The following is a 16,126-nucleotide window of genomic DNA, read 5'->3' as shown; positions in this document are numbered from 1 at the left end:
GCGAAAACTTTCTAATCTCCAAAAATTTGTTAAACATTCCAAAAGTTAGCCATTGATGTGAAGAAAACGTGGCTGAAAATTTCGTTAAAAAATATTTATCGGTTTCGAAGTTAAGACCGATTTAAGATTTTCAGAAAATCGCGCGTAACTTACGCTACGCGGATCTGACATTGTCAAAAAGCTTGGCAGTACATCTTCAGTTAAATGTCTATATGTTGACGAAGTTACAACATGTTATGTTAACACGTTAAAGAGAAAACGCGTGCACAAAATCCGAGAAAGAAAGAAGAATAATAAAAAAAAAAAAAAAAAAAAAAAGTAACACTACAATAACAAAGGTTATCCGCTTGAGGCGGATAACCAATAAGGAAAAAAAAAAAGATCCAGGACGATTACAAGGAGTTATCCGCTACTAAGCGGATAACTAATTAAACATGGTAAAATACATTCATTTAATCTTACATTAAAGTGTTAGCTTATATTTTTATTTAAAATGTTGGCAAAAAACATCAACGACACCTCTTTGATACAGATGTATACTTAAAGTATAGAAGTTAAATAAGAACAAGTTGCTGCCGATGTTATGCAATAGGGCATTTTACCATTTTTTAATAACATGAAAGTCAGTGAGACATACATTCTCTCACTTTTTCTATACGGAACCCAAATGTCTAGTTTATTACTATCCCATGTTAAAATCAACCTACTTCCAGAATACATTCAAGCAATGGTCTCTGATGTTCAAGATAACTGCTGGAGTAGCACTCATTGGGATGGTAATCTTCCTTTTATTTGGGAAAGCAAAAGAACAGAAACGCTCTGAAGATGAGAACTTAACTAAACACGTGATTAAATCTTACAAAGCTATCAAAGATTAAAACTACTGAAGGCAAAAAATAAACCATGCTGGTTACGCATGGTTGGTTTGAGGGCGGTGTTTGTTGATTAAAATCAGATCCACATATATGGCTCTGATTAAAACTAATAATAAAGTACACGCAATCATGATGCAACATGCGGAAATACATGTCATTGCTGGGCAGTGTGGCTAACGATTGAAAAGAAATTGGTGAAAACGTACGACAAAAGATGCAAAAATTGAAGGTGGCGCTGTATAAAATATTACTGTAATTATTATTTTACAAATCGTAATCTAAATTAAAAAAAGTCATAATCAACAGCTTCATAATTTCACATTCTCTTGCAGCTACCCAATTGGTCAAATACCATCATGTGTTTGAAATTATTGTTAGATCTTTCGATATAAAATTATCTGTGTGATTTTTTCTTACGAATAATATTGCGCCCTCTATCATATAATTTAGTTTTACATGACATTACAGTACAATATAATGAATAATATACTATTGAACCAAAATTCTTTTTTTTAAATGTTCTATAAATAATTTAGTTTAGTTAGTAATTATTTAGTAAACAATTTTATTTCAATCAGTTGCTATCGTCTTTACTATATTTTTTATCAACTGTTTTCTCTTCATTGTTGACTTTATTTCATTATTAGATTATCAAATGTCCGATAGTATGATACGCAATCATAAATATAATCAATTTATTGATAATATGATATAGCCGATATTTATGGGTTTTTACTCGAAATCCTTAAGTTCACATGTTCGTGTCCATCATTGCCTGTCCTACTGGTCGAACTGTTCTGTAATCGGGCACGATTTCTAAAAGTAGCTTTCATGCTTCGGTTAATGTTGAAGGCAATGAATATGAAAAGTCCTTGCAGAGTGTTGAGTATGATAAAGATATACCAGATAGCAGTATGATCAACGAATGAAGCAAGAAAACCAAATGCCCACGTTAGTCCCATTATACTTGAAATCTGTTGGAGAAAGAGATATCGGTATTAGACATAATAATACAACTGGTTTTTAAATAAATAAAATACTTGTATCTTGAATAACATTAACTTCAGCATTTCAGCTTTATACCTCTTTCCTTTAGATTAGGAACACACAATATAAGAGTTTTGCGACGACCTAGGACTTATGTATTACGTCATTTGTTTCAGTAAATTCGATTTTACCGTGACGACCGTCCCAAAAAAGGGTTGAAGTGCGCGTGTCTGTGATACAGAATAAAAAAGGTCATTCTCTAGACCCATCGACGACAAGAGCACAATTTATTAAAATGACGTCACAAGAAAATCGAAAGATTCGGATTAGGCATAAATCTCACAGGTCATCGCAAACTATTTTATGACATACAAGACATTGCCTTATACTTACTCTAATGTATATTGTCAGTTCTTCTGATATCTGGTCCCTTTTGGATTTGTTTTGGATACGCGTAGATGAGTGCTTTGCTTTCCTAATACCATAAATGGTACATACAAATAAGATGAAATTCACGATGATGACCAAACCAATTGGTATACCAAAAACCACAAGGGTAGCAAATTCATCACGAATCCAACAAACGGATTCGTCACCATATTTAAAATGAAACACTGAATGATCAGCCACGTCTGAAAAATGAACGCCCAAGAGAATGCAGACGATGACTACCGGAGAACACCAACTGTAGAGCATGTATCTTCTAAAGACGACTCGGTCACGATCGCTATCTTTGATGGTAAGTTTAATGGCACGAAATATTCGGAACAAATCAATTGCCATAGAGTTCATCCAGAGAAATGCAACCAGCCAGATATAATGGAGCACAGCTGCAGCGACACTACAGACTACTGGGTCAAACAGAAAATATCCTTGCAGCAGTGTTAAAGACTGAGCTATGAAAAGAGCAAAAGACAAGTTCATTATGATCTTTCCCGAGTGGGTTCTTAGTTCTCGAATTGCACACCGTATTGCGAATGTTAGGAACAAACCAATCAAAGACAAAATGACTCCGATGAGGTTCACGACTTTAAGAGTGTCAGAATAGATAAATAGACTTCTTCCAAATGGTTCTGCAGTTTGATTAAAGAATGAACAAACCAGAATGGTGCCATTTAATGTTAGACTGTACTCAACGGAAGAGAATATTTTGCCAGTCGCTTTGTGTAAGAGAGTGGCATTGCCATTATGTTTTATAAATGACTCGTACTTGAGTTCAACTAATGGACAAGAACTTACTGGCAGAGAATGCATGCAAGAGTTTAAAGTAAAACTGACGCATATTGATGAGTCATTTTGAATGTCATAGGTCATCTCCAATGAGTAACCGCTCTCTGGAACATGAATTGAATTTTTACCGGCTATGATCATCCTCGTCCTATTAAAATTATGTACAATTAGTTGATCGACAGGAAAATTGTCACTGACACAAGTGTTGTTTTGGGCTGTAGGTATATCATCACTGTTACTTAAACATTCATGTTTAAATGATATAAACTCCATCGATGTTGCTCTGTCTTTTGCATAAATCCAGTTTTCGACTACTGATAACAAATAAGCAACTTCTTGACAATCAGACGTCACTAGAGAAATATTAGAAAATAAAAGTTCATTTTCATACTCCTGATCCGTTGCATACAAAGCGGTAATATTAGTATCAACAATGTTGTCCATCACGTGATCTTTCAAATCAACTGTCATCGAAGAATTGTTTACGAAATATGATACTCTGACTTGATGCTCGGAACTTTGACACAAACAGAAAGTTTCATCTGGTGTTACTGGAGGTTTTCGACTACATTTGCTTTTAGGTACCTGTCTCGGTCTATCTCGACTGATGATGGGTATGCAGCTTGATCCCGATAGCATAAAACCAGCAGGACATTTAAGTTGTATGCATTCCTCCATAATGTAATTATACACTCTCCCAACACCACAGTCAAAAGGATTGTCTGTATATGATATGTATTTTGATTGTAAGCTAATCTGCCCATCAGCAAAGTTGACGAGTATATCTAATGTTGTGTAGGAAGGTTTTGGTGGTCCGTCTGGACCAGGTTGGGGACGTGGTGGCACAGGTCGGGGACCTTCTGGACCTTGTGGACCACCAGCTTGGCCTGGTAATCCAGGTCTACTCGGTTCACCACGATCACCACGGTCTATTGTTTCTCGCCCCCCATCCGTTTGAGGTGGTTGACACGTGTACGTACTGTATCCATTACAAATAACACAATGAGGATTTCTATAAGCAACATCGTCTTTAAATACAACTGCTGCATAACTCACGCACCCATTTGTTGTCTCTTTGTCTCGATAGAGATCAGGACAGGTTTCTTTACCTAAAATGCAAGGTCGCGGTTGCGTTCTGTTTTTTGGTGGCGTGTATTTATATGATTGACATGTCACTTTGTGTCCAAGTTTGTCGTGCAGCATCGGTTGCTGAACACTCGACGAAGAAACAGTAGAGAATGATTCGGATTTATCAACGGTTGCTTCACGTCTTACATCATCATAGTCACATGATGCTGTCATGTGCCAAGCAACCAAATCTGTCGTCTGTACGCCATCACAAGCAGCGCAATAAATATTTCGATAAATATTTCCTCGTGAATTTGTAACTAGTATCATTTGTAGAATGTTGCCTCTATCTGGTTTTTCACATTTCGTTCTAACTGATGTGCTAGTTGTTCGGTCCAAACACGAAACAACTACACGATATCCTACTACTGAGTCTGGATTTGTTTTAAAACATTTAGTCTTTTTACCAGACGTTGCTTCATTTTTTAGCAATTGACGTTGTGGAAAATGGCAAGTATCTGAGTCGTAACAGCAATCTCTGAACAATGAACAATCGGCATCGCAGCTGCACGTTGCTTTTTCGTCTAATACTGATCCGCATCTCTGTTCACACGAGGCAGTTGGCGAACAGATTAAAACTGTTTGTCCGTATAGTTTAGTTTCTACAAAACGAAAACAAGTAGATAGAAGTTACATTAACAGAAAGCATTACGTGACGAATACAAGATTGAACGAATGATAGACATTATAACCTTTATAAATAATATAAAAAATATAATTTGGTCGATCAATTCACAATTTGTAACAGACCCATGGGTCACAATTAATCAAATATGGTAGTGATATGACGTAATCGTGTCCATATACAGTACTTATGCACATCACATGTTTTTGTCACATAAAATGTGATGAATGATAATAGATAAATATGAATTATGACAAACAATTATAACATTATTACAACTATTTAATTATAATTGCTTTTCTATAATAATTTATTTTTTGGGGTTAAAAATATATTATAGCATATATAGGGTGTAGCAATAGACCCAATTTCTTCCTCCTAGATATAGTTAGGTATTAGCCTTACTGTAGTGGCAATTAAAAAAACAAATCCAAAACTACTTCAGGAGTTTCCGGATATCCCGAGATTACGCCATGTAAGAATTAGTTTCCTTCATGATTGCACGTTCTAACAGAACAATTACCGTCCACACGGAATAATACTCACTGATTTTAGAGCCAATACAAGTGGTAGTAGTGAGCAATGATAGGAAGAGCACAACTTGTTGAAATTTATGTCCGGGTCGATACTGGCTCCCACACATTGTGTATAACAGGTCTTCTGCAACGTAAAACACACTAAGAGATTAAAACAAAATGCCCACTTTCCTGATGTAATTAGCAGATTGGAATAGGAATAGTTTATCTTGCTCAACGCCAAACCACATTATCCTACTCAAAACATGACAATGCCAGCAACATAAATCCTTTGTAAGATCATATCGTATTAATTCTTTTTATGAGACACACTTTATAAAAACAGAACAAACTCGAAGTAATTCAAATATAGTTAAAAAAATTAAGAACAACATAATGAGTCTCAAATACATTTGTGATAATTGTCTGTAGAGATAACCAAACATCAATAAACTGTTATAACATAGCTTTCGCATACATCACGTGACAACAGTAAAAAACGTTCAAACGTTGCTGGTACAAGTAATATATATGCCACATGTAACAACTAAATTGTCAACGAGTAATGTACTTAATAGAATCATAGAGATATTAATATTAATAAACACATGAATAGAAATAATAATAGCTAAGACCAGGTAAGAGTGAGCCACCACATACTCTTGCTAAAACCATAGTTTAAAAATTATCCTAGACCTATAGATTCTACAAGTCAAGAAAAAGTTAGCATCACTGAAGTAAAAACATGTTACCTACAGTAATATTGTTTATTACTAAAAACACAATACTGGCATAAAATATAAGTACAATATACTTACACAATCGTATATCGAATAATCGTTCCGTTAAAATGATTCACTTTTATTTCAATGTACGTTCCGGATAACTTCTGAATATGTAGCAGTTGTTATTTGTTTTTAATCCCAAGTTTTAACCGTGTTGGTGGTTTAGTGGCGCACTCTCCTGTTCTCCGGAATGACAGATAACATTGTGAATAAAAAGGAAGTGATGCTGTATCAAGGTATAGATTACATTTTCTGGAAATATTTTCTTTGTTTTCCGTTTCCTGTCTTTTTGCCGTTTATCACCAAGGATATATTAACGTCTTAATTAATCAGTTTTTTTTAATTTACAGTTAGAGGGAAAACATTATTTAACAATAGGCCTATTTGCCGTACAAGGAAACTTAAACTAACTAATGTACAAGATATAAAAAAAAATAACATTAACAAAAGTCATACTTTTGAAACAGTGGCACAATTCTTCAATGAAGGTGCGTCCAAAGTAAGTAAAGTTTAAAAAGCAAAAGAACTAATCATTTTCATTGTTGTTACGGTTCAATAATAATAATTATATTATATTTTTAATTTATCTAAATATAGATAGCGCCCTCAGTGACTTATGATAAGAATGTAGAATATGCCTCCATACCATGGTCTGACGTTTTGTAGCGATAGCTTAATTTGTTTAATATAGCGCCACCACTACTCGTTCTTGCAACGCAAGTGATTTGACCAATCACAAGCGATGGATGATTCGAAATGTCACGTGTCATTAATTAATTCGCTTGCGTTGCGTCTAATACCCCTTTCACATCAAAAGCAAAACTCAGGAGGCACTCCAGAGTTTGGTGTGAAAGGGGTATTACGTCCTTGCGTTACGGGCCCTAGTGGGGACAAAGCTTAATTCTATATGCCTAGTTTAGAACGTAATCCCAATCACGCGGTGAATCAGTGATCAAGAAAATAACTGTTTTCCCCATGTTTTATTAACATAATAAATATACATTTTTTGTAAGTTTCGATGATTTTTGTATGTAAAAAAAGTTTTGTTTTTCCATTGTCTTACCACGGGCTCCATATAATATTATCATATCACTAGGACTGACATGGGTAGTTAAAGATGTATTGTCCCCCAAAAACATGAAAAATTAAGATTAATTAATTAGTTTTAATAAAGTTAATCACTTCCATAGAAAAATAAAAACCCGAAAATTATTTTCACTTATAAAATAAAATACGAAATTGTTAAATTCAACCAAAAATCCATTGGCTGGCAGTCAACTTGACAATTTTTTGCTTTAATAAATTACAGTTTTTTCAGGTAAATAAATTTTGTTTTTTCAGGGGGATAATACATCTTTAAGCGGGAACCATGATTAATTTTACAATATTACCATAACTTTCTCACGCACTAAGCAAGGAGTTGTATGTAATAACTCCTTGATCCCACACATCGGCGTTTGCGCATGTTCTGTAGGCCTAAATCTGTCTCGATGTTCTATCACCTGTCGGCCGTGTTTGAAGACGTTTTTCATTGGAGACAGATACTAAACACGTCGTGTTCATGAATTAAATTAGATACACTATTCATTCAATCCGATACTTATACTAATTGAGCTGATAATTATATGTATAGAACTAACTGAATGACTGGATTAGGGGTGATGGGTCGGCGAGTGTTTGTTAATTAAAACAATTACGAATTCTCGGGGTATCTTTTAACAAAGATACAGCGAAGCGACAACATGTTATTGTAACTAAAGAGGTATTAAATGATAAAACAATATAAAGGCTGGGTGAATAATGCACTTAGAATTAAGAATAAAGGCTCCCATAGTTGGTAAAAATACCCTTATTTATATTCTAAATAATATCTATTATTCAACGTAATGTTATCCACTTCTATTTAATTAAGGTTATAAATTAACTTAATAATTAATTCATTCGTTTCTATCTTTTGCAGTGATATCTGTTATTAACATACGTCACTCATCCATACATTCAAATATTAATTTATTTTTTCAATATAATAATATTTGTCCATTATATTGTATGCAATAACTACTACGTTATTTTATTTCTTTATTTTACCATATTAATACTGTAGATAATAATTGCCATAGCAAATCACAATAATTCCATGGTTTACATACAAATTATTTGTATAATTTTTATAATTAACCATTATCAACATTATTCGGTAATATATGTTTTTAAATCAATTAATTCGAGTCAATTCATTCATTAACTATATAATTTCAAATCATATAAATTACAAGTAAAAACTTGGAGATTACAGGTATGTATCGCAATCAATTGGTATGGTTAACACTAATAGCATACAACTCACGAGAAAATATAAAACTTGTTATATAGTTTAGTACAGTTAGGTATAAAAGTATATTGATTCTGCGTTAAAATAGTTCTTTTCTTGCAAGATTGCATAACAAATTAGAATTTAAAAAAAAAGATTCTCTATATGGGGGTTTTAACATTATTATTTAATGATATTATGATATATTATAAGATAATTATTCATACTGTTTTGTATGTTTGCCTATTGATAAAAAAAGGTGTTAATACATTTATGTATTATAGATGATGTGGGAATAAACAAATGGAATAATAATATCGATAAGGCTCTGGCTACACTATCAAACTAGTTTGAAAAAAAAGTGTGATATGCCCAAATATGGCAATGATATGCTCAAATAATATGGTAGTAATATGACATCATTATGTCCATATGATCACGTTTTTTTGAATCACATAAAGTTCGATAGTGTAGACAGAGCTTAATACAACGTACAAACTGAATAAAAAACAATTGAAAAATACACCCAACAGATATCAACAGGAAGCTATAAAAAGGAGCATTTCAATCGGCGTTTTATTTAACAAAATGTAATGAAAGAAAGGTTGGCGCCTTTAAACCTTTGCCGTTGGCCGCGCTAATTGTTGTACAAGAAAAGGATTCTAAAAAGTAGCAAGCATTGCCTAATAAGTCAGTTACCACTATCTTTTGATAAGTTAACTAATATACCGCGAAATATAGCCTTCTGTTCTGTTTTCTATTGAGGTTCTAAATGCCGACTAATAACGTAATGTATTTTTAATAGTGTGAACGGAACAAGTCTTTTAAAACTTCTTTGAATACATCTGTAAGGAACCACTTCCGGAATTTTGTGTAAAACATTTATACCCTAATAATATAATAAATGGCGACATAGAGTTGTTTATGAGTTCAGTATACAATTGTTTAATACATGCCTTAGACTACTGTATACTAGTTTGATATTACAATAATGATTTACGTGTGTTACATATTTTTGTTTCTTTATGCTTTCACGGTAAAGGTACAAAAATGCTTTTTTATTTCTAACAATCTTGTTTCGTTTTGGTTGAATCATGACGGACTATTGTCCACAAAGACAATTTTATAAATTGTAAATGTGTATGTATATATGCCTTATATATGTGGGTATATATGATATGTATGAAATCATACATGTATGTGAATATATGCCCTTTTGTGTGTTTGTGTGTACATGTACAGGGACATATTGTTAAACGATAAATATAGGTCTAAAACAAGGAAAATGTGAAAAATAATTACGATATATTAAAAAAAAAAGTTTTTGTAACGTAAATTTTAATATTTAAGTTTTAGATGTAGAGCAAAGTAGCAAAAATAAAAGAAAATTATGGAACAAAAATGGATAATGCAAGAAATAAAAACTATATAGAATTGTTTACGAATATACTACTGATCGAATCGTATAAAGGATAGGAGAAATATAAGAAAATAATTGGGGAAAAAATCAGAAAAACATTAAAATAAATAAATTAGGAAGAAGTATAAAATCATTGCATTAATCATTTGAAAATGAAGTTAATCAAAGTACTGTTTAACGCCACAAAAAAAGAGGAAAAAGAGAAATTTTATGGAAATTCAATCGTTATCGGTAAAAATCCACAAAGACGCTGAAACCATTACTTCCAATTTGGTAGCAACTCGGATAATTCTGGCCTAGTCACTATTTTCTATTATCAGTTATACATATTTATAACTGTGAATAATTATATCCCCATCAAATTAATCTTTCATTGATTTATTACTTGTTGCATTTTACCATGCCTAAATTTAAGAATTTAAAGATACAATTTAAGCAAAACAGGTGCTTTCTTCGATATTGAGCTTTTAAATGTTTGCCGAAAAAATAACTTTATTTCCAACGTTGGTATCATGTTATTTAACTGTTGTAATTCAAAGTACCTTTACACGTCATCTGTAAACAGACTTAATAGGCTAGACTCGATGTCTTCTCACTTAATGGAAAATAAGGTTCAAAGATTGTTCCGTCAACAATCATTTCATGGTGTTATTGATGCAACACAAACTGTGTCAAAAAACTAAAGGACACAATTTAGAAAGATTATACCTGACCAAAACGCTCACTGTTCATTGGTTAAATACCCGTGAAATACACTACATCGTCTGCTATTAGCCTCCCATCCAGAATTGCGGTAACTTAATTCATCTTAAGTTACTGTAAAAGTAAACTTACGATTGAATATTAAGCGTGTTTGGTTACGCAGTGGTAGACTATTGTTAAAGGGTTGTACGAACAACTTTGCTCAATTAGCATTTTAATGTTCACTTTGTTGTGTCGGCTAATTGTCGGGTTCACCGTCATGCATTATTCAATATACAATTCTAAGGAAGTCAGGCGTCACAGAATATAAAGTGTACTGTGATAATATAAAACTCCTGTCTCTGCTATGTATGGAAAACACTAATCATAAAACTACTATTTCTACTTAAAACTGAAATCCCCCAAAAAAGACTGGAATAGTTTTTAAATTTAGAACTGATAAACACATTTTTCGCTTTTTAAGAAAAAATATGTAGGCTTGTAGTCGTCATAGTATGTATGCTAATTTGGCTGGATAGAGGTAGCAAAAACAGACACAATTAGAACATTGACACTAAGTATTTATCTCCTTCTTTATCTCGTATAATTTAATATATAATGACTGTTGAATAGAGAAAATTAAAATGTTTACACTACCTATTTAAATAGCAGACAACAACGTGTATAACTTGCTATAGTTTTACAGATAGCACCTGTGGACAGTAGCAGAATCGGGTGTTAAATAAGTCAATCTCAATAGGACATAACGCAAGGAATGTAAGCGCAACGGAAGCTAGTTAACCAATGACAAGCGACAGGTCGCGCACACCACAGGCAATAACTTCGCGGTGGCACAACAGTAGAACTTCTACCAAGGGAACACATTAATGAAACAAACGAAGACCAATATATAATTGCTACAGCCAACCCCTAATCAGGTAACACTTTGTTATAGGGGTACCACTGTATACAAAAAGAAAAACACTGAGTGCAATAGTGCTGTTCGTTATCACCATTAATCACCCTATATATTCGGTAGTATTAATACGGCATGTACCGTGATATTAAAGATACATACCCAATAGTAATAATAAGTCTATACATGCAACAGATGATATTTTACTTCATGTAAAAGTACTCTTACAATTCTAATTTTTTACATTATTTTGCGATTACAAAAAAGGGAAAATGTTAACGTAATAAAAAGATGTTGCTAAGTGGACATACACTTATGTGCCTTATTCAGATGATTGGCCTCTTTAGAAAGGATATTTGGACATGTCCTTCAATAAGAAAAATCAGCAATAGAAGAGATTTAAGTGGGTTAAACTCTATTGAAAGAAATGTCAAAACTTGAACAATAATTACGGTCTAAATGCAATAATAACAATTCAGAGGTCGTGAAAATCAGGTTAATTTAGTGGTTAATTTAACAAAATAGATCTCACTTTGATTTTATATCGAACAATCCTATTCAAAGATCTTAAAACCTCGAATTGTTTAATTATATATACAAACCTCAGCTAATAAGTTACCATACTTATACCATAATTATAGTATTCGTGTATCTATTACCAGATTAATGTGGCCGCATATTTTTATAGTTGTTAATTAAACACATAACATGTTATATTTATGTTATGGTAAATAAACAAATTGTACTTCAAAGCGACTCATGCCTTGTATTATATGCCGCTGTGTGTGCCACTATAAACACTTGGTTATATGAAGGCAATCTAACAACCGGATGCCGAGCCCCGGGAGATCAAAGTTATTATCTGTGGCTACGACACGATCAGTCCACGCCGTGGTTCCAGACACCGTGCGCCGCGGAGAATATATACTGTCGGTATTTGTCGAAGCCAGACATAAGATCAAAGGACTGTTACGAGTTCCTATCTTGGCAAAGCGAGCTCAGTGTCCTAATTTGCCTTGATTATATCTAGTATATTGAAATAAAAAGGAAATATCGCAAGTCTAAGGGGTGGGTGGTGTAAACATATCGACATATCAAAAACAAGATTGTAAGGTTTGACTCTAAACTATCTGTTATAACAATATTTGATATTAGCGGAAACAAAAAAATGAATATAGCACACATGCTATCGACGGCAATATTTTATACTTTTGATTTAAATTACTATTATTGTGTATCTTTTTTTTATCTTTGTTGTAAACAGGTCAAGATTCATGGTCATATTATTTTATATTATGATGTTTAATGTTTTAGAAATATACTACCTAATAAAATTTGAAATATTGTAGCTATATAAAACAGAGAAAGTAGGTTAACTAGCAGATATGACTACTATAGGCCTACATAGGCCTAATATAACAAGGAAAGAGTAAAATTACTGCTACAAATGTGAACAAACAGTAAGATCAGTTTTTTACTCTATTTAATTATTTTTATTATTTAAATATAATAAACATTATACTATTTGATTATGTCTTACTTACTGTTAACATTATATCAATAAATTGAATAAAAAAAATTAAAAAAAATATTTCATACGCATCCAACAGCAAGTAACGCGCAAATTACAGCATTGATAAATGATTTTATAACTATTTGTTGTGCTTATAAACTCAGTCTCATTTGAGGCTTAGGGAGTGACGTTGAAAGAGTTGTGGCACTAGGTTATGATCGAACCGCGGACCTTGGGATTGGAAGACAAGCACATTAAAAATATAGCTCCACTATACAGTAGACTAATTTTTTTGAAGTAGACTACTGGATCACACTTGTGAAATGATTTGCCATCAAGTTTGGCTCCCACTAGAACGTGACGCAAGGTCGTAAACGCAACGCAAGCGTTTTAACCAATGACAAGCGAAGTTATAGACAGTTAATAATAAGCCATCGCCTGTGATTGGTCAATTCACTTGCGTTGCGTTACATCCTTGTGTTGCGTCGCTAGTGGGAACCACGCTTTAGATAATATTAATTTTAAAAATATCATAAAGGGATATAGTGCGGATACTATTAAAGCAATTTAAATTGTAAAGAGGCAAAGGGAAAATCCCTTGTCTTCATGAATTATAAATGGAATAACATCTTTGGGTTAGGTTATAATTTGTGTCACAAATGGCAGTCAAAAACTTGTACGCATAGCAACTTGTTCCTCGACTGCCATCGTCTGTATGTCGTTTTGATTATTTTGTCATTTTATGTATTTTTGAGGAAATAGATATATCGATTTTATTAGGCCCATTATTATAATATTATTTTGTCATTGACTAAGCGAGGATAGATCAATAATTCTTTCTAGCAACAATAGCCTTTTTTTACCATTTAAAGATGTATTGTCCCAGTGAAAATAATTTTTTAAACATTTTTTGTTGAATATGCCATTTTAATGTTACATAATAGTTATTGACTTCGACCAAAAATTGGATCGAAAAAAAATGTATTTACCTGAAAAAACTGGAATTTAAAGCAAACAAGGCCAACAGCCATTAAGTTGCGTGCTACAATGCATAGTGATACCGGACCGACAGACAGACCGACAGACAGACCGACAGACAGACCGACAGACAGACAGACAGACAGACAGACAGACAGACAGACCGACCGACCGACATAGTAAACTATACTGACCGAAATTACTGAACATGTTTAAAAATGTTGAAATGTTTAAAAACATTTATATTTTTTTAATTTACACGTGCGTAGCCTGTCACTTTTGACGTGCTCGTATAACGTAATTTCGAGTTGAAAAGTAAGTCAAGAAAACAGAAATCGGGCAAAAAGAGTGCGCAACAACATTTAACGCGCAGTGCGCGCGCAAAAATATGCGCACTCATGGCAATTTTGTAAACGCTTAAAATTGCCTGAAACGTACTCTTATTTCATCGAAAATAAATTTTGAAAATTTTAAGCGCGCGTACGCATGCGTTACATGCGCTACGCACGTAATTGTATTGCCATATGATGATTTATGCCCTGAAATTTATGAGTACCAAATTTTATTTAATTGTGATTCATGGTTGTGAAGATATGATTACAAACGTGATTTCGTTAAATCGTGCGTAGACCGCGTAATTTTTTATTGCGCACCGTGAAAACATAACCACATCGATTCCTGGCCATAAGGAATATACTGTGAAAAATTGACCTAGCTAGATTAAACTGATATCAAGATAAGGTCAGAAAGCGATAAAACGCATAGTGATACCGGACCGACAGACCGACAGACAGACAGACCGACAGACAGACCGACCAACCGACCGACATAGTGAACTATAGAGTCGCTTCCACGCGACTAAAAATGGTCAAATTGGCTGCCAGCCAATGGATTTTTGGTTGAATTTAAACATTTATCATGTTATTTTATAAGTGAAAACATTATTTTTTCCGTTGTTTTTTTACGGAAGTGATTCACTTTATTAAAACTACAAAATAACCTATTCAAAGTCTGATTTAATTAATCTTCATTTTTCATGTTTTTGGGGGACAATACATCTTTAATGAGGGTGATCCATCCAGCAATTGTTGATCATTAGGGACCATCAGAGATGGTACACAAGATGCTCTACATAAACAAAGTCTTATTACAAGTCTTTGGGAGTGAAGTTGTAATTCTGTCCTTAGAAAAAATCCTGGACCCTTTGGAGTGGTAGCCAAGCATCATAACCATCAAGTCACAACTCCACTATGCAGTACCGTGTCTGTCGACGGAATCGATATCCATCCATGTCCGAGTTTCTTCCTTGTGAGATTATTTAGAGGGCTAGGGGCATATTAGTGGAATGGTGGGTCTATTGAAGAACGTTTAAACGCCGAAACAGAAAAATATAAGCTTAATGAAAATACTGATACAATGCAATACATTTCAGTATTTTACTGGTACAATAGAAAATAAACTTGAAAACCTTGAGACATAAAAAAAAGAATATAAAATAATTTTTTTATTTACAGGCCTATATAAAAATTAATGCCGATGCACAAGCTACCAGTAATACTAATATTAATAGGCCTAATATTAACGATAATAGTAATGCACTTTCATGATGTAACAAGAAACAACCTTTATATCGAATTGATACGGAACTACCGGTTTATCTATGTTAAGGCCTATTAGTTTCAGTAAATTTGGTGCAAAGAAACGGCTTGACAATGTATCAATATCGTAAGAAGCGGTGCGTTACAAGTTAACAAATTTTCATTTTATCACCTGATTTGTTTTACTTTTCTATAATAAGGCCTAGACTGCGTGTCTGTTAGATCATCCCGTATACTTCTGATCTAATGATAATACTACGGTATGAATGGGGCTGTGACTGCTACTTTTTAAAGTCATTATAACTACATTCATCCAATTGTGTCAACTTGATTGTAAGCTACTCACAGGTATTTATACAGTTGAGTTGGCTTTAGTTATAGCCCATATTGAGCCTAGATTTAGAGCGGTCATTATTAATTAACGGCTGACCATTTCACGGTCTATTGTTCGCATTGATTTGCTGTGAGTTCTAAACACCACTTTTATAAAACAAATCCATTCGCTAATTAAATAATTTAGATTAGGCCTAATAACAAGAACAAGACTAAGTCGTTATTAAAGAC

General features: G+C 33.3%; 1 protein-coding gene across 2 annotated transcripts; it reads right to left on the bottom strand.

Moving 5' to 3' along the window:
- Window positions 1-431: 431 nt before the first annotated feature.
- Window positions 432-6,255, bottom strand: LOC140060845 (uncharacterized). 2 transcript variants are annotated; one of them, XM_072107203.1, is made up of 4 exons: window positions 6,179-6,255; window positions 5,392-5,505; window positions 2,256-4,822; window positions 432-1,849 (listed from the first exon to the last, which is right to left on the bottom strand). In XM_072107203.1, the coding sequence occupies exons 2-4, from the start codon at window positions 5,486-5,488 to the stop codon at window positions 1,598-1,600; spliced, it is 2,916 nt and encodes a 971-aa protein (XP_071963304.1). In that variant the 5' UTR covers window positions 5,489-5,505; window positions 6,179-6,255; the 3' UTR covers window positions 432-1,597. The 2 variants fall into 2 exon arrangements, with proteins under 2 accessions (XP_071963304.1, XP_071963303.1); XM_072107202.1 differs by lacking the exon at window positions 6,179-6,255 and having other exon boundaries at window positions 5,392-5,673.
- Window positions 6,256-16,126: the final 9,871 nt, after the last annotated feature.

The sequence above is a fragment of the Antedon mediterranea genome, chromosome 10, assembly GCF_964355755.1.
Source record: "Antedon mediterranea chromosome 10, ecAntMedi1.1, whole genome shotgun sequence".
Classification (NCBI taxonomy): domain Eukaryota; kingdom Metazoa; phylum Echinodermata; class Crinoidea; order Comatulida; family Antedonidae; genus Antedon; species Antedon mediterranea.
The sequence above is the reverse complement of the archived record's forward strand: the minus strand, read 5'-3'. Positions and strand labels throughout refer to the sequence as shown.

Coding starts and splice junctions, on each gene's coding strand:
- LOC140060845 (XM_072107203.1), bottom strand. CDS start 5,488: ATGTGTGGGAGCCAGTATCGACCCGGACATAAATTTCAACAAGTTGTG. Junction 4,823..5,391: donor TTGTATTGGCTCTAAAATCA/GTGAGTATTATT, acceptor TTCGTTTTGTAG/AAACTAAACTATACGGACAA. Junction 1,850..2,255: donor AACTGACAATATACATTAGA/GTAAGTATAAGG, acceptor TTTCTCCAACAG/ATTTCAAGTATAATGGGACT.